Genomic DNA, 26,886 nt, shown 5'->3' with positions numbered 1-26,886 from the left:
CCTGGCTGTTGAAATAGGGCTCCGGAGGGCAACTAATCCTTCCATTCACTCAGTTAACTGCTGGATCCCCCAATTTGATTCAACAGGTATGCAGTGGTAAATTCAGCCCATATGAAGCCAAAGGGAAAATCAGCAAGGGGCGGGCAGCTCTTCTCTGAAAACACCCGAGGAACTAGCCAGAAAAGCTTTTATGGCCCTGACAAGTTTTCTGCTGAATACTGAGCACCTAAATTACCCTTCCCTAATGGAACTTACATTTTCATGCTCAGTCAAAAAGCCAACAAAATACACAATTTATACAAAATAGCATCAACCTCTTAGGTAGTCTTTTCTAGCACTTTTATCCCAATTCACAGCATATGTCTTGCTATAAAGTAAAATGTATTTCTTATAACCAACTTGTATGTAGCTATTCATCTCACACATTAGAACTGACCATCGGCAATATTAGAAACATTTGTTCATCCAACCAAATCTACTTAGTATGACAAAGGAAAATCATGAGTTTTATCAGAAGATAAAGGTACACAAAGAAGAGAAATATCATTATTCTTAGGATTTCCTAAGCAGACAGGCTTCCTTTCGGAAACAAACACATGCATAATTATATAGGCAATTATGGAATGGGCCATTTCAATTGCAATTGACACAGAGAAATATAAAGTTCAAAAGAAATGTAAATGGATAAACTTTTAAAGCTGGTCTATTTCACTTTTCAATATCGGCATTCCATTAAACTTTGGGAAAATAAAAACTGTAAAATTATTCAATAATATAGAACATTTCTTACAAACTTTCAAAGAACCTGGTCTAGAGATATTTCCAGGTGAGGATCCCATGAAGAACAGATCTATGAAACCCTTTACATCGTATAGGAGATTCTCTAGGTTTCAATTACATAATAAGTGAATTTCCTTACTAGGTATCTCTTGGTAGCAACAGTTCAATTCTGAAACACTGTTCTCAGATATTAAAAAAAAATGCATTCCTAGTTTACTTTTTAAAATATAGTATCTCCCAGAGACATAAACACTGGATTTCTCCACCCACAACACACAAATGCAAACTGAATTCTTGCCAATTCGTGTATTTTCTTCAGAGAAAAAGAAAATATTCTCATAATCCTGCTGTTCCATATTTAAAAAGAAAAAAGAATAGACCATCTTAGGTGCTACTACAGGGATGCGTTTTCTTTGTCTGGCAGGTTTAGTTGCAGGTTTTACAGAGGAAATATTTTTGCTGTATTTTCACCAGTATAAATGGAATGGCTTGTGTTGCCTTTTCAAACATGCCAAATTCTAATTTTTAAACAAGAAAATATGAAGCCAGTGTGCAACCTATACAGTCGCCAAAGGAGAGCTGCCACTAGCTGAACTACTCAGCTAAATGGCTGGTTTGCATTGCCCTGGTCTTTATCTAGCACTGAGAATAGACTGCTGTTTTATCCAAAGAGGAATAAATTGCTGTTATTGTGATGTTAGCCCATCACTTGGCATTGCAATTCAAGTTTTTGTGAGAAAGAAATGTATGATCTAACTGCGACTTGACCTATGCCTTCTGAGATCCATCTAGGTGCTCTAATGGAGCAGAAAAAGTGGTGAATACAAGGACATGCAAACTGATGGTGAAAAATTTGTTTGATGATAGAAGTGAGCAGAGAAGACATTTGAGAGTCGCTGCTTTTACGACAGCTAAGTTTGTTTAACATGCAAAAGGATGGACCCCCAGTCTCTCACCTATCACTTTAATTGTATCACACTGAATACATGTTTTTGCCTCTTCTAAAGATATGAGGATATATAGCTAACCTACTAATGACATTACTGCTAAAGTGGGCACAGATGATTCCTTACAGATAAACATCTGAATTTCCACAAAAGGCATTAGAGCATCTCATGGATGCACTAGGCAAGGATAAGCTTGGGTTCCCTGCAGAAAAGTCATTCTCTCTTAATCCTAGGTAGCACCTATTAAATGTTTACCATACACTTGAATCACAGCATATAACAATATATACTTACTTTAAATAAGATAATTGTGTGATTGAGTTTTTTAAAAACTCCCCCTGGTTGCAATCTAGTTTATCAACCATTTATTCAAAATTTCTCTGGGAAGGACCTATTTTGAAAGAGGCCTGGAGAACAGCAGCAGTCAGATTTAAGCCCTGATAAAGGCTCACTTTTCATTCATAGTCAGAGCCTAAATGTGCTCTTCTTGTACCTAAACAGATAATAAGCACTCAGCACACTCCCCCTCCTTGACACAGCACACTGAGACTAATCACACATAATTGGGGAGGAGGAGCAGAGGGCTGGCCACGCTATTGTGTCCAGAGGACAAACGGTCAGTTTATGAGGCTTTGGGCTGATGTAGTCATTTCTTATACATCTATAGGGAAAAAAAAATACTGTTTAAAAGGAAAAAAAGGAGAGACAGGGATAGAGAATGGGATGGCAGATTTAATACAATTAATTGGAGGGAGATAAAACGATATGCTTTATTTTTTTAACCAGGAAAGAATCATGATATTTGCTGGGTTTACTGATTAAAAACTACCACCACCAAAACAGAACAAAGACCCCCCCAAAAAAAAAATTTAAGGAGGGATGGGTATTATCAAAAGAAATTATCTCTCAATTAGAGGGAAAAATAGGTTGTTCACCAGTCAAATTCAAGTCACAGATAGGCAGCTTATACATATTTAAAGACAAACAAAGGTTTAGGGCAGGAAGAGCAACAAGCAGAGTGTAAAAAGAGGCAGGGAGGGAGCTGGAGAGGGCAGCTGGGGAATAACGTGGGTGAGGACAGGTGGAGGCCATAGCCCACACGTGAAATGCGGCAAAGGGGGCAGGCAGGCGATTATACCCATTACAGATTGCTGTTTTTGTAAAAATATTCCCTGTGCACTTGATATTTTTCTTCGTCTTTGAGAAGCTTAATCTTCTATCCGTGTTTGGTTAAAAGAAGCAGAAGCGGGTAATGAAGGTTTTCTTCATATATGTCCGGGTTTTCCTTTTTCAACTGAAAACAATAATGGGAAGAAAAAAGGTCAGGGGACTCCAATTAGGGATCTTTACCAGTCATTATTCATGTTGAGTATCATGACTTTTACACCAAAATATATAGTTCTGGAAAAATAAATCACAGAAAAGCAACTCAAAGTTGTTCTCAGTGGCACTAGTGTCACAATTCTATACATTAATATGGGGATTGTTTTTGGTGGGGGTGGGTAGGGCGTTCTTTCATAAATACCCCAGCTGCATTTTGACCTCTATAAACTGTGAGGCACTTAACTGAAGGCAGAGCTGGGGCTCATTCATCGTCACCTGAGTGGTCATTTGACACAGAAGTTTCTGCTCTCTGTACCCTCTGCCTCTGACCAATGCCACACTGTTCAGGCAGGTGGGCATTTCACATCACTGCCTGGAGTCTGTGGCAACATCTGGGCACAGGCAAAGGCTTGTGGGGCCCAAGACACTGCAAAGGCTCTCCAGGTGCTTCTTAGGGGTTTTAACATTAATAATAAGTCACTCAAAAATTCTTTTCTCTGAGGAGAACATATTCCAACAATTAGACTAGTGACATTCCTGTCGATACTGCCAGGGAGGTTCTGAGGATCTTTCTGTGATTTTAAAATCCAGTCAGGTTTCTCACGTCTAAAGTACACTTTTTCTTCATTCAGCTGGAATCGTTTTAAAGTTATATTTACATTTATCCTAGCAACTAATCATCTGCTATTTATAAAGACAAAATTAATATTTTTGAAGTTGGAATTCATGAGCCAATTATTAACTCCTTTTTAGATTATAATAATAAAAAATATTTCTTTTAATTATACATGGAGCCAATTCCTTTATTGTTTAAATTAGTCAAACACCACCCACCCCACCCACCCTAAAGCAAAATGAATGGCCTCAACATCACACTCTCCCAGGGTGGTCCCTCTGGGGCATGTTAACTTGAATCTTTTCGAAGTGCACGTTCCTTCTGAATCATATTCCCAAACCGTGACATGGACAGACTGTCATTATTAAGGACAGGAGTCATGAGCCCACTTCCCCTTTTCCGCTGGGGAACGTAAAGCTAATTCAGCCTTTACTTTCTAATCCACTCTCCCAAGAACTGACGGGGCTACAGTCACTGAGGTGACTTCATTCTGTTTTCTTAGATGGAGTTTGTTCTTTGTACAGATGATTTGTTGTCTATTTAGAAAGATCCTTGTGGATTTTTGCTGCTACCAAAGTAGTGAGAGTGTTAAGCCTAAACACAGGTTCTCCAACCTTACTATTTAGTCTAATTTTAGAAAATGCCGAGAAAATGGCTTCACCAACTTCCCCGTCCATACCCACTGACCGGGACTTCCCAACTGTACATACCTTTGTTGCCAGTTGCCCTAGTGATAGAGGGAGCCCACTGAAGTATTTTATAGAGGGAAGAGAGGGCCAAGCTAGCTCAATTCTTTCCTCAGGGATTGGGGATAAGGGAAAGTTGATTACTCAGTGGCAGTCAGCTGACCTACTCACTCACAATGCACTAATATACAGAGACTCAAATGAGCTCTTTATAAAGTCCCTGAGGTAATATGTGGGATAAATAATTCTTCTGTAAATATGGGTTAGAAATCACTTTTAACTTGGATTCTGTGCTGACCTCTGGAGGCCAAAGCAGAGGCTTCGTTGCTGAAAGGGGCCAGGGGCCAGCCGCGTCTTGCCTGTGAGACCTTTCCACAATGGGGAAGAGCTGACAACCCTCAAAGGCAACACTATAACCCAGCCCCGGATCATTTTGGAATCAAGCAAGTCTGTTACGTGAGGGTACTTGAGCACACACAAAGCGCTTAGCCAATACTTGCTTCGACGGGGGAATGTTATGAGCTTTAAGAATAATTCCATTTACCCAGGCTGTACTTCCTTGCCCAATTAATAATTACAATTTTAACAAATATCAAAAGGCACCTTGAAAGAAAATGAACAAAAAGCAAATCATGAATAAAACAATTTTTCAATTTCATAGGTTAAAACAGGGTCTTTGAGGACTAAACTAAATTATATAGCTGCTATTAGCAGCATTATGCTTTACTTCATAATTGGATGTAACACGCTCAGCCTTACTACGGCGTGAACAGCAGCAGCAAGAGTGGAGTTCAGACTGTTTACCCTTTACAGTATCCACAATTATCAACAGCACACCACACAGATTATAAGCACCAGCCACTTGTAATGTGGCATTTTGAATAGATAAGGAGAAGTGCAATATGGCCGTGTTTTTAACACAATGTACTGACTTCACAGCCCAGCCCAAGCCTATTTTCAGAGCAATGTACAAAAATACAGAAAAACACTTCAGGGTGGTTTTGCGAAAGTTTAAAAAAAAAAAAACCATGGCATGTAAAATTATATTTCAAAGAACATTTGCATGAATGAGAGTATTTTTACCAACTAGTGTCAAGCCAGCTGTAATCTCGAAGTCACATCTCTACCTTACAAAACGATTTGCTATCTAACTATCCGAAAGGTTTTGAACCACACTATGAGGGCAATGAATTTCATTCTCAGCCCTGAGGAGACCAAAAGGCTGGGGAGGAGAGGGAAGTGTTTTATTTTTCTCCCCTTGCAAGGATGGACTGAAAAGCAATATTTTTAAAACATACTACACCTTTGGCTGCCTGGTTCCTGAGCACACTGGCTGCATGGTGTGGGCACAGTTTAACAAAAGCACTGGCAGAAAAGTGCAGAATGGCACCGTTTTGATTACAGGCTTGCTTTTTAACGGAAATAAAATTTCACAGTTAACAATGAGAGGTGAAAAGTTTAAGAGGCAAAGCTGTTCCTCCTGATCACTGACTGTTAATCAGCTTCATGGGTGGTTGCCTAAATCTGTAGATTTTTTTTTTTTTTTTTTTTACCTTGCACTACTGCCAAGTAACTAATTTTTTCCCCTGTTGTAAGAGGAGGAGTGAAAAACTCGGCTTCGAAGGCAGCTGTGTATGAGTGACGCGAGGCACTAATGCAGAGGGCAAAATTAAAATTCATGAATCTCTTCACGACCATTTGTGTAACAAGATTAAGACGGGACAGCGGAAAAGAGCGGCATTATCAGGCGTCTTACAGTCCTCCAGCTGGTTACGCTCTATTCCAACACAGTAGGGCTAAGAGGATAACACGCAGCCTGAAGGAAAACGCCGCTCCTCCATTGGGGAGCAGCGCGTCCCAGGGACGAGGGGGTTTTGGCCAGAGATGGAGAGGAAGAAAGCTGATTGCCGCTCAAGATGGAAAACTTTTAAGCCCTGGCTATTAGCACGCGGCCAACAAAAGCCGCCAGGGTGGAGGCTCCCGGCGGCCGCGTCCCGGAGCCCCGGGCGGGCGGGCAAGGCTGGAGGGGGCAGGGGTGCTGCCTTGGGCCTCCGCCTTCGCGCCCTGCTGCAGGGCACGGGGCTGGGCGAGGAGCAGCGACGCTGCCTGCTCCCTCCAGCGTGGCCCGCGGCTCACTGCTCCAGCCTCTGGGCGAGCTCCTTCTCCTGCAAAGGAGCACAACTGCACGTGCCAGCCCGGTCAGCACACAGTATCCCTGCTGTTGAAGCAGGCACAGGAGGGACCAGAGGCATTCTTTTGCTGGAAGCAGAATACCACACCAGCTGAAACAGCTCTCGTTATTAAAAATATATATATCTTGGGCGCCCGTTTATACCTTTTATCCAGGATATGCCACCTCTGCAGAATATTCTCCAAGGGTTCTACACTCTCCCCACCCCCAACAATGAAGAGAACTATTTCTTAGACCGATGTACCAATGTCAGCAAACTGTGAATTTGACTTTTCAGCAATTATGACCAGATGTATGTGCTTCGCTTAGCAGGGGTAGTGTACAACGTTGGAAATAAAAAGAGGAGGTGTGCTGGCCACCAGGCGCTAACACTCTAAAGTTCTAGACAAAGGAGAGATGGGCGTGCCTGGCATGTCCCAACACTTCTCAGATCTTTCAGGGAGGAGACAGAGGGTATCAGGCACAATGCTGGACATCTTTGCTGGTGGAGAAACCCACGCCTTTGCTCTCCTGAGCTGTCACTGGGAAACTAAAAGCATTTGTTGTTCTAGGGGGAAAGTGAATGGCACGACATTGAAGCAGCTGTCAGCTGATCCTTGTAGTTCCAGCCCGACCCTGGAGAGAAAGCCACATTATTCCTTTGGGTGGAGGAGTCCAGGGAGCCAGGAGGGACCCTTTTCCTACCAGGTAAAGCCCCACTTTTTTTAGGGGGAGGGGTTGAAAAGGGGAAAACATCATTCTAGGCCGCTAAGATCTGAATCACATACCGTTCTGTTTTTATTTTCTGATTGTGAGCAACGGGCCTGACTCCACCAGCGAGAGGACGTGATTTAACTCTTTCAGTTCACAAAGCACCATTTTTCCCCAGAGACTAAATGGAACCTTAAAGATTCAAATAAATAAGTTCATTTCCAGAAAGTGAGAATTTCTTTCTCTTGCTTGGAAGATCAGATTAATTTTGCATATATTTTTCCAAAAGCCAACACACTTCTACATTATATTATAGTCCTGGGCAATAAAGGATGCTGTTCACATTGTCCCAGGAGAAAATTAAGGTCAGGCCTTTATTTTTCTGCAGTTACAACTTGTGAAATCATGACAAGTTAAAGTCTCTTGCCAAGGTCAGACTAGCTCAGTGAAGGGAGATATCCGTAGGGCACAAAATTACTGAAATAATACATATTATACTAGTCACTGTGACATGTATTAGCAAACGTGAGAATCCTAAAAAGTTTTCAGTGAAATACTCGCCTCTCAGTGTCCTATATTGCTCTATACATATAAATAATAAAAAGGCTGATAACATTGCTTTATGTAAGCAGGCTTAGAAATCACTCTCAGATAAGTGCTTTTGACCTAAATCTTGTAGCGCCTCGATCTGACATATAACCCCACAACTGTGAAATTCTGTATGAGATTTAACAGTCTCAAACTGCCAACTGACCCAGCTATAAAGCAAACAGAGATAAAGATTTACAGTCCAACATGATACAATTAGACATTCACCTTCTATTTACTTCAGTGCGGCTAAGCATTTAACCTACTTAAAAGCTGAAGGTTTTTCATTAAAATATAAATGCATGTTTATCATTCATTCTATGTCACCTCCCCTTGCATCCTACAAATTAGTCTATTATGAATGAAAAGATTAGTTTGTTTCAGAGAAAGGAGTAAACAGGAACGGTTTCTGTAAAATCCTTCTAGACATGCAAAGATAAAAGATGGCTTTACCACACAAAATAATCAGATACAAATAGCTGTTCAGAAGCAACACACCTAAGGAGTACTTTAATCAAATATTTAGGTTACCTGCCAAAAAGACCATGATCTCTTCAAAATGCAATGCGGATTAAAGTGTTATCTAACACAAGCAGAAAACTAACCTTGGAGTGGAAGTTTGAAATGTGTTCATCATAATTTTCATGTCTTTGGATAGAGAAACCAGCTTTTTCAGCTAGATTGCAAAACTGGTTTAAAGTATTCCCTCGGCGTGGGGCAAATACCATTGCTTTCCCCTAGAACAGTAAAAAGGAAATTCACACATTTTAAAACTGGAAGGTAACCAAACATAACAGACATTGGTCAAAGCATTTAATGTACTGCCGTCAAGTAGAAAAACTCGATTGTTCTTGAGATGTCTACGCAGGATGGGCATTCACAATGAGAAAAATTTCCAGGAGAGATATATATCAAATAAGAAAAAAAAAAAAAATAGATTTCACATCCAAATGGCCAGTTGCTGTGTTTTATCTTTTTCAAATAATGCTTATAAAAAACAAAATGTGGTTGAAAGCTGGTGTTCCGAACAATATGCATTGTCTCAGGTCCGATGGGTTAAGCCATTGACTAGATTTTAGAATAACTGGTCCAGGGCAATGCCACTCACCTTGTGACTCCTTAGCACATGCCAACACTTCCCCAACACACTCCCGGGGCATGTGACAACAGATGCTTACATCTGCTAGTTTATTGTGCCCTGAAAATTCAGTACCAAGAAATCCTTCATAGAGACAAGTAACCATAATTTCTCTTGGAGAGTTTTCACATTTCAGTCCTGCCCCTAGCCTTTTCTGTGACCACGCTGTCAGAGAGAGGCTCCAGGATCTTGGTTTCCAACTTTATTGAATCCTTCATAATGGTCATCACTATAGCAAAGCAGTTCCTCATAGTATTCACATGATTGCTTTTCAAAGAAAGTGGTATAATGAGGGTAAACAGGCTTTTCTAAATAATCCACACAATCTTATGTGATTGTTGCAGTGGGGAGAATGGGAGGACCTGAATAAAGTATGTACTGGATTTCAGAAGACCATCTGACATGAAACTTCACAATGACCATTTGCTAACTATTGGACACACGTGGATTTTTCCTCCCTCTCAGATGTGTACAGAATGGCCAAACTTCAGAATATTCTTTCTTTTTCTTTTTTTGTAAATAAAGATGGCTATATGCTTCTGTTACGCTCAAGGTTACACTTCACCTCTGTGAAATGCCTCTTTAGGTTTTGAGGGAATCATGAAAATATATCTGAGTTTCTTATGAAAGGTGGTTTATCATTCACACCAGCCAGCCATTTCTTGAGCACCTGGTAGTCAGACACTGGGCATTCATATAAATATCCTCTTCTTTAGTCTTTAAGCCACCCTATGTTGTAGGTATAGTGTAGTCAGACACTGGGCTAGGCATTCATATAAACATCATCTCGTTTAGACTTTTTTTTTGGAGACAGAGTCCCACTCTGTCACCCAGGCTGGAGTGCAGTGGCGTGATCTTGGCTCACTGGAACCTCTGCCTCCTGGGTTCAAGTGATTCTCTTGCCTCAGCCTCCTGAGTAGCTGGAATTACAGGCACAGTCCACCACGCCTGGCTAATTTTTTTTTTTTTTTGTATTTTTAGTAGAGATGGGGTTTCGCCATGTTGGCCAGGCTGGTGTTGAACTCCTGACCTCAGGTGGTCTGCCCACCTCGGCCTCCCAAAGTGCTGGGATTACAGGTGTGAGCCACCACACCCAACCCTCCTTTAGTCTTTAAACCACCCTGTGTTGTAGGTATTATCAACTCTGTCAGTGAATGATCAGAAGCCCCAGCACCAATGCTCTCTCCACTAATTACATGTCTCCTTATTAGTAACAGTGATGACAATGATAATGATAGCTACCACTGTGCTAGGTGCTTCACAAGTCCTCCCTTTAATCCCCTCAACGATCTGCTCAACAACCCTGTACAGTAGACATTGCATTTTACAGATGACTTAACATGCAGTGAAGGGTTTGAAGAATATAAGGAGGAACTGTGGCAGAAAGGACTTTGGATTTAAGGGGAGTCTCCACCATTAAACAGCTGTGTCACCTCAGGACAATCTGAAAATCATCATAGAACTTTTGAGTTAGAGGGAACCTTGGAGATAATGTAGTCCAATCTCTCCATTTTGTAGATAAGAACCTTAACCCATCCTCGCTGATCCACTGAGTTTTCTCATCCATCAAATGGGAAGAACAAAGCCTGCCCTGCCATTTTCCCCCCAACAAATTGTGAGGATCAAATGCAGAATGTGAAAATAATCAGAAAGATTATACTGATGTAAGATTAGAAAGCTCTACACCACCTAACAGTGCTCTAAAAGTTCTATCAATCCTCTCTCCCTCTCCCCTTCACCCTCACTTACCTGTAAGAAAATATGCAGCTACACTGTCCTGGGCATCAAGTGTGTTTTTATACTGTGTTTACATCGGCCTGTATACACGCAGGCACATAATTATAGCAGCACCAATCATGCCACTACACTTAAGGTTCTGTCAGCTTTTACAATATTAATTGCTATTTTCAGGCAGTTTTCAAACTTAGCAGCAAAAATTCATTTTTATGTGAAACTAGATATAATACACGGTCTCAGCAGGACAGCAGAAGTCTCCATTAGAAAAAAAAAAACGACAACAACAGGGAATGCTGGTAGGTCATTTTAGTTATTTCTAAGAGCTGGTTGCCATTCTGGATTTTTGAATAATGGAAGCTGTTTTATTTAAAAGTCACCTGCAAAAAATTGTCTCACAGTAACACCTGAAGAGTCGGTTTTTAACAGCTATTGTCTAAGCTGCATATCATCATGTTCACAAGGCTACAGGGTTCTAGGTTGGGCTGATCCTTGCATTGACAAAGCAATGCATCTCCACATGCCTTGGTTGCTCACCCCATGAGCTGTAAGGGACAGCAGCTAAGCATGTGACAGCACTCTCTGCCTAAACATCTCTTTCTTCCTTCAGCTCTCAGTTTGCCTGTCCTTCCCTAACCACCGTGTCCAGAATGCAGCCCCTGTCCCATCACTCTCCAGTCCCTCGCTGGGCTTCATTTTTGTTCTTAGCACTTATCACCAGGGACACATACTGTACCCTTGTTTGTTATTGCCCTGTCTTCTCTGGCTGGAATGCATACTCCATGACAACAGGATCTTCTAATGTTTTATTCACTACATTTTCTCAGTGCCTAGCACATAGTAAGCACTCAGTCAATAGTTGATGAGACACTGAACTAAATCCAGAAGGTGAGTAATCTAAAAAATTTGAGATTTTGGGAATTCAAAAGCCATGTTCCATTGCTTATTCATTTGAAAAGATTTTCCCAAGAAGCTTTTACAGAGTCAGCTGCTATGATGGGGTTTTAGAGAGCAGCATTCTGTGCACAACACTGTACCCACGAGAAAGAGAAAGACTGGGCAGTAGTTTTAATCTCTAACTACTCGGGAGTTTGTTTTCTTTTTCAGTTCATTGAATACAGACACCTTTAAGATGTGGACTAATAGTTAGGATGGAAAATAGCCCATCATCCATTCATTCACTGAGCCGTGCCAGCATCTCCCCCTCCCCATAATGAATGGTTTTAGAAGACCCCAGTATCCCCAGGGGAGAGAACACGTCACAGGTGGAACAGTACAATCAGAGGAATATGCTTTACAATTTCAGCTGCACAAATCAAAACAAGAAAAGGAATATGGATTTCAAATTAGCCCATCACTTTAGAAAAATTATTTTCAATTTGCCAAAGCACAACTTTCTAAGCGTTCCATTGCAGAATTATTTTAAACTCAGAATGAATACTCAATTGAATGTAACACTTTGACTGATAAGCAGAAATTTCAGAGAATTCATTTATTCCTGGAGAGAAGAGGGAGAAGTTCCACTAAACAACAGTGATACTGTTTACCTTGTGAGCTCAGTTGTTGTTATTTTGCTAGACTAATCTATACTTATATATTAAAGGGATTGTACTTCTGGAAAAAAATCGGTATGCTGCAGATTTATTTTAAAAGGAATATGCTGTGCCAACAAAATGCATTAGGGGAGGGAGACCAAGGCAGAGGAAGCACTATTCTCACATTTAGTTTATTCCTTTTTCATTTCCAGGCAACCAAACTAATAATACCAATTCCATGTTTGAGCGTATGCTTAGTTTCTATTTCTTTGTTGTCGTTTATAAAGACGAGGTCTTGTTATGCTGCCCAAGGCTGCTCTTGAACTCTTGGTCTCAAGCGATCCTCCCACCTTGGTCTCCCAAAGTGTTGGGATTACAGATGTGAGCCACTGTGTCCAGCCTATTTTCTATTTCTTTACCTAGTTTCTGAAATTCTGCCTTCACTTGCTTCCTCTCGTGGCATCTCTCTCAGTCTCTCTCAGTCTCCTTTTGTAGCTTCTCTTCTCTGACCTGTCTTAATTGTCAGTGGTCCTCAGGACTCTGCCTACTTTTTCATCATGTTCCATCTAATTCTAGGCAATTGTACTGATGTCCATGGCTTCAGCTATCACCTATACACCAATAACTCCTAAGTCTGTAACTATAGCTTTCACCACTGCCCAGGGCTCACACCTACATTTTCAAGTGCCTACTACATCTCTGCATGTGGGTATTCTGAAAATACCTTTAATCTTTTTTGTCCAAAATAAAACTCAATATTCTTGACTGCTAACCCCTGCCCTTCCCAGGGCAGTACCCATCAAATGCAGCACACACATACACATACACTCAGATATGCAAGCTGAGTACCTCTTAGGTACCAAGCACTTCCGTATCTGTCACTTTCGAAATAAAGCTGGAAGCTTGGGAACCACGGCATTGCCCTTCGAGACCTCTCAGTGCCACATCCCCCTACCTGCATCACTGTCACTTACTTCACTTGCTGCAGGTGGTTCTCAAACTGTGTTCTGCATTGCTTCAGGGGTGGCCTGGAGGGATGAGGAAGACCAAGACAGAGGAAGTACCAGTCTCACATTTAGTTTAAAGCTGTATCATTTTTTTTTTTTTTTTTTTGAGACGGAGTCTCACGCTGTCGCCCAGGCTGGAGTGCAGTGGCGCGATCTCGGCTCACTGCAAGCTCCGCCTCCTGGGTAAAGCTGTATCATTTTTATCTGTTTTGTAATTGGGGTGCTGGCTAAAAAGTTTTGACCAAAGCATTCTGCCATTTAAACAGGGTTTGAAAACCTTGACTTAGGTCCCACCTTCTTGGGACGGCAGGCAAAGCCTCGCGTGACCTACCCCATAACTTTATCACAGCCTCATCTCCTGCCACTCCCTCATACGCATCTTGGGCTCTAGTCAGGCCAACCTCATCACAGCCCCCATCTGTTCCTTTATGTCTCCTGTGTGTTCAAACATGCACATGCTCCCCTGGGGTGGAGTGCCTCTCTCACCTCCAGTTCTTTGTCTGTCTGGTTAGTCTTCCTCATCCCTCAGCACCCAGGTTAGACTCCCTGCCCTTGTGATGCCTCTGCTGACTTCTCTGGCCTCCATACTGTGCCTCCTCCCCAGTTAGCCGCCTCTACTCCCTGCCCCCAAGGGTTGCCCACACCTCTGCTGTGCCAATCACACAACACCAGGTGATCGTCCCTTGCTTGTCTCTAGACTGTGAGCCCCTCCAGGGCAGGGTTAGGTCATATTTCAGTCTATCCTGGGGGCCTGGCACAGTGACTGGCATCTTAGAGGCACTCAATAAATGTTTGCTGAATGGAACTCTCAGGGAATATCCATTCGACGTCCTCTTCTCCATTTTCAGGTCTTCACTAACTCCTAAATGGATGATTCCAAGTGGATATTGATCCACACTGGACCTCTGAGGAACTTCATTGCTTTCAAGCTCTCCCTTACTCCAATCTACCCTTTATGCTATGGGCAGAGTGATCTTTCTAGAAGGTACACCTGACCACACCACTGCTCAAAAACTTTCAATGGCTCTCCATTGCCATACAGTAGAGGCTGGTCTCTTCATCACAGTATTCTTGGCCATTCATAACTCTTTTTTTTTTTTTTTTTTTTTTGAGATGGAGTCTCGTTCTGTCACCCAGGCTGGAGTGCAGTGGTGTGATCTCCGCTCACTGCAAGCTCTGCCTTCTGGGTTCACGCCGTTCTCCTGTCTCAGCCTCCCGAGTAGCTGGGACTACAGGCGCCTGCCACCACACCTGGCTAGTTTTTTTGTATTTTTTAGTAGAGACGGGGTTTCATCGTGTTAACCAGCATGGTCTCGATGGCCATTCATAACTCTTTAACTTCATCTTCCTGCCCTTCCCCAACCCTAACCGCAAAACCACAGACACTCTTACACTCCAGCCAGAGCAAACTTCTTGTTGATCCCAAAACACATCATGATTTTTCTTACTCCACAGACTCAAAGTGCCCTTCTTACTATTTAAGACCAAAGTCAGACACCACTGCCTCTAGGGAAACCTTCCTCAGGCAGTCACTCTTGGTGCTTTCTCCTGGTGCCTCTTTCCTGGCACCCACCATATTGTATCGTAATTCCTGGGAGTTCAGTGCTTCAGTAGAATGAGTATCTCTCATTCTATTGAAGGCGTAAATTTGAAAGATTCACAAAACAAATAAAAATAGCACCGGGCTGTATTTTACGGTGTCTGCTATAGTTCTACCTGTGTTTTTGTTACATCTCCACAACCAGACTGCAACGTCTTTGGGGGCAGAGATTCTACCTCATGTCTTGGTATTCTCTGCTAAGCACACAGTACTGTATATGCTGAACAGCATCTGGGTAGATATTAGAAAAGGACTTATCAGGGCTGGGCCCCTGCACTGAGGGTCTTAAAACCATCTGAGGACTCTCTATAAACTACAACCCTTGTGTCAAGGGCAATCCTACAACCGTAGGAGCTAACTTCTCACCAAGAACTAATGAGGAGTTGCTGGGTCTCTGACTCAGTAAGCAGATAAGAGCCCAAGTGTCTCAGCACCATTTCAGTTCACAGTCCTGATCCCATATATACAAGGCAACTTCCTGGAAACAAGCAAACAAAGAGGTTTGTATAGAGGTGGGCAGAGATGTTAGATTTTTTTTAAAAAAAGATGAGAAAGTCTCTCAGCAAAAAAAAGAACTTGGCTGGGCATAGTGGCTTATGCCTGTCATCCCAGCACTTTGGGAGGCCAAGGAGGACTGCTTGAGCCCAGGAGTTCAAGACCAGCCTGGGCAACATGATGAAAGCCCATCTCTAAAACAATACAAAAATTAGCCAGACATAGTGGTGCATGCCTGTAGTCCTAGCTATTTGAGAGGCTGAGGCAGGAGGATCACCTGAGTCTGGGAGTTCGTGGCTGCAGTAAGTGGTGATGGTGCCACTGTACTCCAGCCTGGGTGACCGAGTGAGACCCTGTCCCCCCACAAAAAATTGCTTTTCTAATATGAGAGTTTATGATTTACATTGATAGCACACCTTGGATATAGGCAGGACTCTGGGCATCTGGTGGTCGGTTAGGGCCAATTTCTGAAGAAGGTTAAGTGAATTCTACAGTGATATTTCTGAATTCTTGACAGTTGGTTAGCAGTGGTAACAAGCTGGATTACTGTCAATATTCTGTCCTCTGGCTCCGAGTAAACTCACCCTGTCTGGTTGGCTTGGCTCCCCTCCCTGTACCCAAAGCCATTTCAGAGGAATATTAGTAGATACCATTTGTTGGTTGTCATTTCTGGACGAAAGTTCAACTTGCAGGCTGCTGTGCCTATATTTTAAATTACAGTTGGGTCCTCTGATACTGGACACTGCTGTTGTCATGGACTTTTAAGGAATACAATGACAGTGAGTCACCCTATCAATCATCAGTAACAAGGAGCCACTCACCAGAGGGAAAAGTGGGTGGGGGGGATTGGGGATTGCTTCTTGGAATGGATAAAATGTGCTGATTTCATTCCTTTTTCACACCTATTCTATTGTTTTCATCTATTTGCTGGAGAGTCCCTTGTAGTGTTATGACAGGAGTTAACTATCTTTACAGTTTATTTAGACCAGCAGGTTGAGGAAAGCCTGCATTTCAGGTGGTAACAAACATTCCCTGCTAAAATTTTGGGCCTCCTGTAAAGACTTTTCAGGCACAGGTGGCTGTTTGGTTGAGGATCTAAGCTCAGCCTGGGATGTGACATCACCCCTGGGCCAAGCGAGGAGCCCACTCAGGTGGCTAAGCTCTCTCTGGGGACCTCTTTTCATTCAGAGCTCCAGTATAGAAAATGAAAGGCAGGGACACTCCCCCTCTCCATCTACTTTCTTTGCTTCTGGACCCTCTGACCCCAGACAACTGATTTGCTCAAGGTAGAAATCAACCATACTCCCCTAATTGGCAGAATTCATTTGTTCCCACAGCTTGACACTTGAACCTTCATTTTGCAGTTACTTCTGTCTTGCCAATGTAGAGTACTCTCCCCCACTCGGTGGGGACTCTCTGTAGTAAAGTGTCATCTTCGTCCAGGTAGACAATCCTCCCAGAACCAGTACAGGGCCTGCTACAGGTGTTCAGGATATATGTGCAGGGGAGACGCCGTGTGCCAATTATGTGCAGAAAGTTTCAAAGTCCAAGTCAAGAGAATCATGTCTTCCCCTCCCACCAGCATTTCTCCAGGAAAATGCTTGGAAAAAGGCCCCCATAAGGCTGGGCATGGTGGCTTATGCCTGTAATTCCAGCACTTTGGGAGGCCAAGGCGGGCAGATCACGAGGTCGGGAGTTCAAGACCAGCCTGATCAACATGGTGAAACCGTCTCTACCAAAAATATAAAAATTAGCTAGGTGTGGTGGCACATGTATGTAATCCCAGCTACTCAGGAGGCTGAGGCAGGAGAATCGCTTGAACCCGGGAGGCGGAGGTTGCAATGAGCCGAGACTGCACCACTGCACTCCAACCTGGGCAACAGAGCGAGACTCCATCTAAACAAACAAACAAAAAAAGGCCCCCATAGTCTGTATTTACCAAAGTAACCACAGCTAACCTCGAATAGATACTCTGAGCCAATCATGTGCATTACAGTGCATCGGCTTTTTCACTTCCCATTTTACAGATGAGAAACTGAGACTTCCAGACATTAATTCAGTCAATGGCAGAGACCAGATTTGGGCCTAAGCTTTCTGCCTCCACGGCCCATGTATACTTTGTCTCTGCGAGGAGAGTGTAGGATTTCAGAGCTGATAGAACTCTATGAGAGCACGGGTGAACTCCCTCATTTTCCCTCTTTGGGGAGAATGGAGCAAGAGGTGATTCCAGAGCCTGTTAGGGCCACACTGGGCCTGGAACTCAGGTGTCCCATCAACCAAGCCAGTGTCCCCCTGGATAACATCTCATGTGGATTAACCTTGATAAGTTTTACAGCAATAAAAGAGAAGCAGCTCCCCTTAAGGAGCACCTCCTGTAAGCCACACACAGACCAAGGATTTACATACGTAAATATTTCACACCAGCCCACAAGGTGGGCATTAGTCTTAACTCTTGACAGGTGAGGAAACTCAGGCTCAGAGAGGCAAGGTACTTAATGTAGACTTGGGATTTGTATGCAGATTTTTCTGACTCTTTCCACCCGCTACCCTAGACCTTCAGAAACCGGGGCCACACTATGAACTTGAAGCATTTGCTGAAAGTGCAGTGTTTGCATTTGCTGGAAGTGCACAGAGAACTTGCTGTATCTTGCACTGAATCATCAAGAATTCAGGGTCCACTATGTAGCCCCCCATGTTGTTTCTCTGTGGGCTTCTTGTGACACCTTCAGCCCCTGGGCCACAAAACCATGGAAGAGTTGTCTGGGCTCAAGAGAACACTAAAACCAGCTCTAATTGTAATGGAATAAAACCTTGACCATTTTCTTAGTCTTGGACTGTATACTCAGCAGCGGGAGGTCCTCCAGAAGCCAAACAGCCAGCCCTGAAAGCTAAGAAGAAAAGTCCAGTTGTCCTCTGGATAATCCCATGCTCCTAGCCTCCTAGCCCATCAGCACAGGATGTGGGACTGGGCTCTTCACTGGCAAGCCCACATGATCCTTCTGTGGTCCATCTGGGTGGAGTCTCAGGGAGGACAAGTGCTCACCTACCCAGACCTCTTGATGGGGATGAGGTTCCTGGGTGGTAATTTTGGTAAGTCCATGTGCCATCCACAACTGGGATTTCCCCTCTGGTGGTGGGCTCCTTACATTTTAGGCTAGAATACCTGGCAGCCTTGGGTATCAGCCATTCCAAGAGGGGCCTAAGTGAGGCCCCCCCACTGCCATTCTAATGCTACAGCTTAGTGTGAACCCCTCTGACTTGGCCTCATTGTTCCTCACATAGCAGGAATAAATGCCACCTCGCCTAGGGCCCTGCCCCAACCTTCTCTAGGATAAGGGTGAGTATCAGCTGTCCGTAGGAGGGCTGCTGTCCTTGCTCAGAGGGGGCTGCCGCGTGTGGCCACACTTCAGACAGAGGGAGTGTGTTCAGGGTTTATTAGAGGGTACAGAAGAGCTGCTGGATTCCAGTCCAATCTGCATTTAGATCTATTCATAGCTTAGGCACTTTTCTATTGTAAATCATGTGAATGATTTACAGTGGATCCTAGGTAAATCATGCAAATCTGCTGCAAAATGGAGTATTTGCCACAAATGGGCTTTGAAGGGGTATTGGTGATGAGTGAAGTACTGTTTGGGCAGTGTGAGATCCGGAGTCCTTGAAAGCATTATATTTATGTATGATACATTTTCATAGAGGCTTTCATATTCAAGAACCTTGAGCCATCCCTGAAAATCCTGGTCTTGCAAATGCCCACAAGAATCACCCGAGGCCAACAGGGGTCGGGGGGATGCAGACACCCAAAATTCCTTCTTTGGTCGTCAACTTGGGTGGCCATGCAGTGGCCATCAATAGCTTGGAACATGCCCCTTCCTTGCCTCAAGATCTGCTGCCCATTTCACAGGGGGAACTGAGGAAGCCAATTGAATTGGACTAACTATCACTTAGGAAGCTATGGCTACTCCTCCAATAGACCTATTTTAAGTTTCTGAGCTACATAGAGATAGAAAAATAAAAAGCAACAGTGTATGGCAAAGGATGATTATCAGATTGCTCTGGGAACCACTGAAGGTTATGATAAAGATATAAAAGAAAGGTTGAAAGGTATTGGTCTGTAAGTCTCACTGAGTCAGAAGACTAGAGCGGACCTTTAAAAAAAATACTTCAGAAACACACACACACTTCAGTGTTCTCAGATAAATATGCGTTCCTATCTTCGACTATATTAATACTGTTAACCTATTTTAAATTCCTATGGCACAGCAAGAGTCTTACATAGTTATAAGGTTTTTTTTTTTTTTTTTAAATGCATGAGCTTTAAACTCGTTTTCTTACTTTAAATAGATGTATATTAACTCTCCGTTTAGGCTGCAGGACCTCCCAGCTTAGTTTAACAGTCCAACAAAATAAGAGTGGATACAAACTCTGTAATTTACTCACAGGCATAAATGGATATATAAATGTAAAAATGTGCACAATCTTTTATGCCATGCTTGGTTTCATTGTGACCTAATGTTTATAATATGTAAATAATGGCTTCCTTTTAAAGCAAAGAACTATTAATATACAGACTCATCTGAAGTCCTTTTCTTTAATATAAACAGAAATAAAAAGAAAAAAGTATTCTTTTGCAATAAATAAATAACCAACGAGAAAGGTTGCCATTGAAGGAATTAAAAATGACAGAAGTCAACAGAAAACTTTCAATATCATACTTCAACTTTAATATGAAGATATTGTTATCAAAGGAAAAGACTCAAGAAATTCTTTGATAAAAATAATCTCACACTATCTTTGAAGCGGTTGCATTTATTTTACTACCCACTGTGTTTCTTATCAGAAGGCCAAGGGTACGAAGTTTCCTAGTTATGATTAGGAAAGAATCTAATAGATCAGAAGACCCAATTGAAGTTGGACATAATAAGTATTAAAGTATTACATGACATTAATCCTGCCATTCCATTACTCTCTCCATCTTTGTGCACAGACTAATTATTCTGTAGCCAGTGTTCAGGAGAAAATAGAAACATACTTACCCTGGGCTGGAGTAATCTCTTTATTGCATCAACAAGGCTGGCTCTGTACTGGTCCAGAAACAGGCTGACATTGAGAAGAGAGCAGAATCCAGATTAAACTGGGTTTTCAAGTCTAATGATACTAATGGAGATAAGTACAAGGCTAATTACACATGTTTACCCAACGCTAAAAAAGAGAAATTGTTTCCTACCATTCAAGGGTCTCACTGGAGGGGGTGGGAGGGGAGAAGATATTGTGGTCAGTGTTATCCAACTAAAGCCAAGTTGTCAACATGCAATGGGCCAGGATTCACACGTGATTGGGCCATGTGTTAATGTTACAGGGACAATTTCCAAACTGCTGTTGGGGATAGCCATCTGGTTGAGATGAAGCACTCTGGCCACTTCCTGTCATTAGAGCCTAGTCTCCCTTAGACCTGGGCCCTCTGCCCACCAAGGGTGCTGTGTGGCTGCCCTCAGACAACAAACCACTAGCCCTATGACACCCAAACCATGAAATATATCTCAGGAGGTAACAGAGTTTAGTGACTAGAAACAGCACTGAGGTTAGACTCAACCTCTGACTTAGGAGTGAACAGCTACAAAAACAAAGAATAAACTCAGACAATATATCACAGAGACCATGGCAAGTCTGGATTTTCCTCTCTGGGCCTCCACATTGATTTTTTGTTTTTTTATTTTCTTTCTTTCTTTTTTCTTTTTCTTTGAGACAGGATTTTGCACTGTCATCCAGTTACTGCAGCCTCGAATGCCAGGGCTCAAGCAATCCTCCCACCCCAGCCTCCCAAGTAGCTGGGACTACAGGTGTGCACCACCGTGCCCAGCTAGTTCTTTTTTTTTTTTTTTTTTTGGTAGAGACAGGGTCTCACTCTGTTGCCAGGGCTGGTCTTGAACTACTGGGCTCAAGCAATCTTCCTGCCTCAACCTCCCAAAGTGTGGGGAGTACAGGCACGTGCCACTGTACCCAACCCAGGTTAATGTTTTTATAATTCACTTTGATTTTTCATTTTCCATCCCTGATCTTTAGAGAATTTCTGTTCACGCAGATCTGCCTGTCACCCCTTTGCTTGGGTCAGTCTAACTTTGTCTTCACCAGTTATTATCTTGGAAGCTTGGGACACATTTTCCTTATCTGAAATTGCATGTCCCAGACCTTTGAGTTTGGGTTGCTTGGCAGTAGGTGGCAAGTTACTTAACTTGGCCATACCTGATGCTATGGTCGGAATGTTTCCCCCAAATTCATGTGCTGGAAACTTAATCCCCAATGCAACAGTATTGAGAGGTGGGGAGTTTGGCTCCTTTTTCCCCTTCTGCCTTCTGCCATGTGAGGACACTCGTTCCTCTTCTCCAGAGGATGCAGCATTCTGGGTGCCATCTTGGCAGAAGAGACCAGATGCTCACCAGACACCAAACCTGCCAGTGCCTTGATCTTGGATTTACCAGCCTTCAGAACTGTGAGAAGTACATTTCTATTCTTTGTCAATTACCCAATCTGTGGTATTCTGTTATAGCAGCAGAAAATGGACGAAGACAGCTGGATGTTTATTAAAACCAAGGAAAGGATTCTGTGGGTGGGGTTGGGGTGGGGACAGGTGAAAGCATTTAGTGCCGAAGGCACGCAGAACAGAGCCAGCTGTCAAACACCAGGGGAGTTGTCCAGCCTCTGTAGAAGGGCTCCCGGGCATTGCTAGAGCACTCTGTCAAGAGAAAGCAAAGCTGCTAGAGGCTGCCAATGATAGCTATTGATAGGGACTTCTTTTCTGAACCCCATGTTGGGATACATGATCTGATATTATGTGGGTACAAAAGTAATTGCGGTTTTTGTCATACCTTTAATGGCAAAAACCGCAATTACTTTTGCACCAACATAGTAACTATGAACTGAGGTCATAATAACCGAGCTTAGAAAGTACAGCTGAATCTTTGAAATCTGAACAGTACTGGAATATCCAGGATGCCGAAACCACGGGGCCCGAATTGTATATACAACACCGAAAAGCAGTGATACTGTTTGGATGCTTGTCCCCTCCAAATCTCGTGTTGAAATGTGATCCCCAATGTTGGAGGTGGGGCTAGTGGGAGGTATTGGGTCATGGGGGTGGATCCTTCATCCGTGTCTTGGTGAACTCCCCGTGGTAATGAGCTCACGTGAGATCTGGTTGGTTGAAAAAGCCTCTCCTGTTTCTCTCTGTTGCTCCTTCTCTCTCACCACGTGACTGCCTGCTTCCCCTGTGCCTTCTGCCATAAGGAAACTTCCTGAAGCAGAAGCAGATGCCAGCCATATGCTTCCTGTACAGGCTGCAGAACCATGAGCCAATTAAATCTCATTTCTTTATAAATTACCTAGCCTCAGGTGTACCTTTGTAGCAGTGCAAAATGGACTAATACAAGCAGTAAAGAGGTAAGGAAGAAGGGGGCACTATGCCTGTCCTTATGGAGGTTACCGTATAAAAGGGAGGTGAGCCAGGCACAAGGACATACGTTAAATACAAATGGCAGAAACACACACGTTTTAATAACAAAACAGTTAATACTCACTGAGCTGAGTACTAGGTAACAGATATCTTCTAAGGGCTTTTCATAGTTCATTTAATTCTCACATCAATCCTATGAGGTAGCTTTTACTGTTAGCATTATTATTATTATTGCCCACATTTTACAGCTAAGGAAACAGAGGCATAGAGAGGTTTGGAGTCACACAGCTACTAATCGGCAGGGCTGGGATTCACCTCTGTACCATATTGACTTCAGAGTCTGTGCTCTGAGCCACTGCTCGGTACCGCCTCTCACATCTAATTGTAATTACTCCTGAGCATGAAATAATGCACAGAAGAGAGCACTGACCAGTTTAGGCAAAAGGGGGAGGTCATCAGATGACTAGAGTTAGGCGGGATTGGTCAAGAAAGCCATCCCTGTTTACTTGCATCCATAGTGATCTCTCCTTTTTCCAAGCTCAGTACAAGGAGAGCATTTGGAAGTTCTCCCAGGTTCCTGCATTTCATTGTTGTCCTCTCATCCAGCTGCTGTGCTTCTTGAAGGCAGACAGCATCTGCGTTTCTTTCTTGTGTGTGTTTTTTTTTTTTTTTTTTTTTTTGAGACCGGGTCTCACTCTGTTGCCTAGGCTGGAGTGTGCAGTGCCGTGATCTCAACTCACTGCAATCTCCACCTCCTGGGTTCAAGCGATTCTCCTGCCTCAGCCTCCCAAGTAGCTGGGATTACAGACATGTGCCACCACCCCCAGCTAATTTTTGTTTTTTAGTAGAGACAGGATTTCACCATGTCGGCCAGGTTGGTCTCAAACTCCTGACCTCAGGTGATCCGCCGACCTTGGTCTTCCAAATTGTTGGGATTACAGGCGTGAGCCACCGCACCCGGCCTCATCTCTGCATTTCTTTTCCTCTCTCACAACATTTGGAAAAGAGCTGAGGACACAGTAGATGAAAAGGTTGATTCCTGGGGAAGAACAGCCGTGCTGTAGAGGTAGTCACTATGGTGACAGTGTACGGCTTGAGAAGTGTGTGAGACATACATCTCCAGCTTTAGAGCCATCAGTTCTAGGCTGTGTCTTTTGCAAAACAAGAAATAAATAAAGGGACTGTTTTCTACTTAATAAAAATGGACAATTATGTCTTTTTAAAAAGCAGGAACAGTAGGCCGGGCATGGTGGCTCACGCCTGTAATTCCGGCACTTTGGGAGACTGAGGTGGGCGGATCATCTGAGGTCAGGAGTTCAAGACCAGCCTGACCAACATAGTGAAATCCCGTCTCTACTAAAAATACAAAAATTAGCTGGGCATGGTGGCATGTGCCTGTAATCCCAGCTACTTGGGTGGCTGAGGCAGGAGAGTCGCTTGAACCTGGGAGGCGGAGGAGGAGGCTTCTGTGAGCCGAGATCGCACCACTGCACTCCAGCCTGGGCGACAGAGTGAGACTTTGTCTCAGAGAGACCAAAAAAAAAAAAAGCGGGGACAGCAAAACTACATTTGAAACCTCTGAACTCAGAACACCATTTCAAATGCATTTGTTTTGAAAGTAATATGGAAAACTGTTCCATTCACAACTTGAATTTCTTCTCTAACAGTGGGTCCCTTACCTTAAGCTAGAACACTCAGCAACTTTGTGCATCAGCCATCTCCATGAGGGGCCTGAGCAAGGCCCCCTACTCCCATTTCTAATGCTGCAGGGCAGTCCCCTCTGATTTGGCCTCCTGTCTCTTCACACAGCAGCAGTAAGTACTATCTACTCTAGGGCCCTGCATCATTCTTTTTAGCTAACGGTGAGTATCAGCTGTCAGTGGGAGGCCTGCTGTCCTCAATCAGAGGGGGCTGCTGTGTGGAGCTACACTTCAGACAAGGGAGGAGCTTGGTTCAGGGTTTTAAAGTTCTGGCTTTGATGTTACTGCCATGTGACTTTGGGCAGGTCACTTCATGTGAAGCCTGTTTCCTTGTCAGTAAGCACCCACCTATATGACTATGTGGACATGAAATTAGTAAGATATGTTAGTTGATAAATATTTGTTGAGCATCTACTATATACTAAGGGCAAATTTAGGCACTGGGGATTAGCTACGAATAAGACAAAGTTCCCATCCTCAAGGAGCTTCCATTCTGTCTTCATTTTGCTTTACTATTAATAGTTCCAGCACAGCATACACACAGAAGGTGCTCAATACATGGTTACTTGTGGACTGACTGGCAGATCATCACGGTCCTTGGAATCGAGGAGCTTATGTAGGGTGTTAGTTTCAATGTCCCTAAAGTGGGTGGCACATACTTCTTTGAACTGATATTGTCAAGGACGAATCCACTTTCAGGTAGGATGTTTCACCAGACTAGGTTTTCTTCCAATTTGATGATTTTCTCCTCTGAGGAGAGCAGCTTATAAGAAGTTTCCAAAAAGTCATTGCTTGAGTTTCTTTGGTTACCACAGGTTCCATGGAAGGTTCTTCTATGGAAGGCCGCTTTGAGCAATGGAAAAATAATCCTCAGATGGGCTAGAAACCATGTCCAGAATGGAACCTCATCCCATTCCATCCATCACTCAGGATGACCTGAGTATTACCCATGGAAAGACTTTACCTTTCCTAAAACTACATTCTTAAATCTTGGAGCACAGAATGTATGTAAATTAAGTGCGACAGAAATTTGCCATTAAGTCATATTAAACAGTGATTAATAACCATTAAGAATTAATGAGAAATGAATCAAACTATAAGTAAGTCTTTAAAATGTTCACTCTTCAGGACTCTCTATTTTATTCCTTAGTGAGGTAATAATATCTTGAGGTTGCTTTTTTTTTTTTTGAGATGTAGTCTCGCTTTGCCACCCAGGCTGGAGTGCAGTGGTGCGATCTCAGCTCACTGCAAACTCCACCTCCCCGGTTCTGTAGGAAATATCTCTGTAGGATTATGGCTGTAGGAAAATATCTCTGTAGGAAAATACCCAGGCCTACGGGAAACCTGGCTGGTTGGGACATGCAGCATTTAAGCAAAGGACCACACTCGGTTTATATCTGTGCATCCTAAAACTGGTAAGATTGTTAGAAAAAAATAAATAAACAGCACCTTAAGAATTTAGCTTCAAACATAACCTTATAAAGTGCTATTTCTCCTTAAAGTTGGTCAGGGTGACAAAGATGTTAACATCACAGCTTAACACACGGCACACATTCCAAACACAGTTATTTGAAAGGTAATGCTGTCTACTCCAAGTCTCCAGATCAAATGTCTCAAAATTAATTCTTTGTAGTTCCCTAATAGATCTTTATTCCAAGTAAGCTCACTTGCTACTTAGCTCTGATGCAGAATTTATAACACTTTGTAGAGTATGTCATCTGAGCAATTTCAATGTGTTTTAGTGTGAATGATATATAATCTCCTGAAAATTCACCCCTCAAATAAGTCCTAATGGGCTGAGAGAACAGCAGTAGCTTAAGTGGATCTATTAAAAAAGGCTGAGTGGGTCAGTGATGGGGACGGAGATACCATTTTAACTCTCCCTTTAGTTACTGATCAAAATACATTGGCAGTCTAGTTTGACCATGAAAGGGCGTGCACACACACACACAGACACACACATGCACACACAGACACACACACACAGACACACACATAGACACACACATGCACACACAGACACACATGCGTGTGCACACACACGTGCACATGCAGACACACACACACAGACACGCACACACATGCACACATGTGTGCACACACGCACACACAGACACACACAGACATGCACACACAGACACGCACACACACACCTCTATATAATTCACTTGTGGATCAACACTTGCTTTCTTCCATTGATCAGAATCACAGATTTTCCAACAAAGGAAAGGTGCCAGACCATTTTCGTCACCTCCCTTAGAATCAGAGTTGTATGCAGACTGCAGAGCATCTGTAATTCCTCTCATAGGGAAGTTAATTAGTGCAGAGAACAAGGAGACATTTTTCTCTGTCAATAGCCACAGAAAGGAAGACCCCTACGTAATTTTCAAGGTGAAATGTGCTGAGTTA

At 43.0% G+C, this 26,886-nt stretch overlaps 1 protein-coding gene across 4 annotated transcripts in view; it reads right to left on the bottom strand.

Annotated features, from left to right (window-relative positions):
* Positions 1 to 2,472: 2,472 nt before the first annotated feature.
* The window catches only part of CAMKMT (calmodulin-lysine N-methyltransferase), a 423,620-nt gene continuing 399,206 nt past the window's right edge, over positions 2,473 to 26,886 (bottom strand). For 2 of the 4 annotated variants that reach the window (XM_021924800.2, XM_017947480.3), the window contains 3 exons: positions 20,364 to 20,427; positions 8,427 to 8,558; positions 2,473 to 3,021 (listed from right to left, as the gene is read on the bottom strand). In XM_021924800.2, the coding sequence (XP_021780492.1) occupies positions 2,944 to 3,021; positions 8,427 to 8,558; positions 20,364 to 20,427 (274 nt within the window). In that variant the 3' untranslated portion in view covers positions 2,473 to 2,943. Of the gene's footprint in view, positions 3,022 to 8,426; positions 8,559 to 14,443; positions 15,314 to 20,363; positions 20,428 to 26,886 lie in introns of those variants that run through there. The other 2 variants (XM_021924801.2, XM_021924802.2) reach the window with 2 other exon arrangements.

Source organism: Papio anubis, chromosome 14, assembly GCF_008728515.1.
Source record: "Papio anubis isolate 15944 chromosome 14, Panubis1.0, whole genome shotgun sequence".
NCBI lineage: Eukaryota > Metazoa > Chordata > Mammalia > Primates > Cercopithecidae > Papio > Papio anubis.
This window is presented reverse-complemented; position numbering and strand designations above follow the sequence as displayed.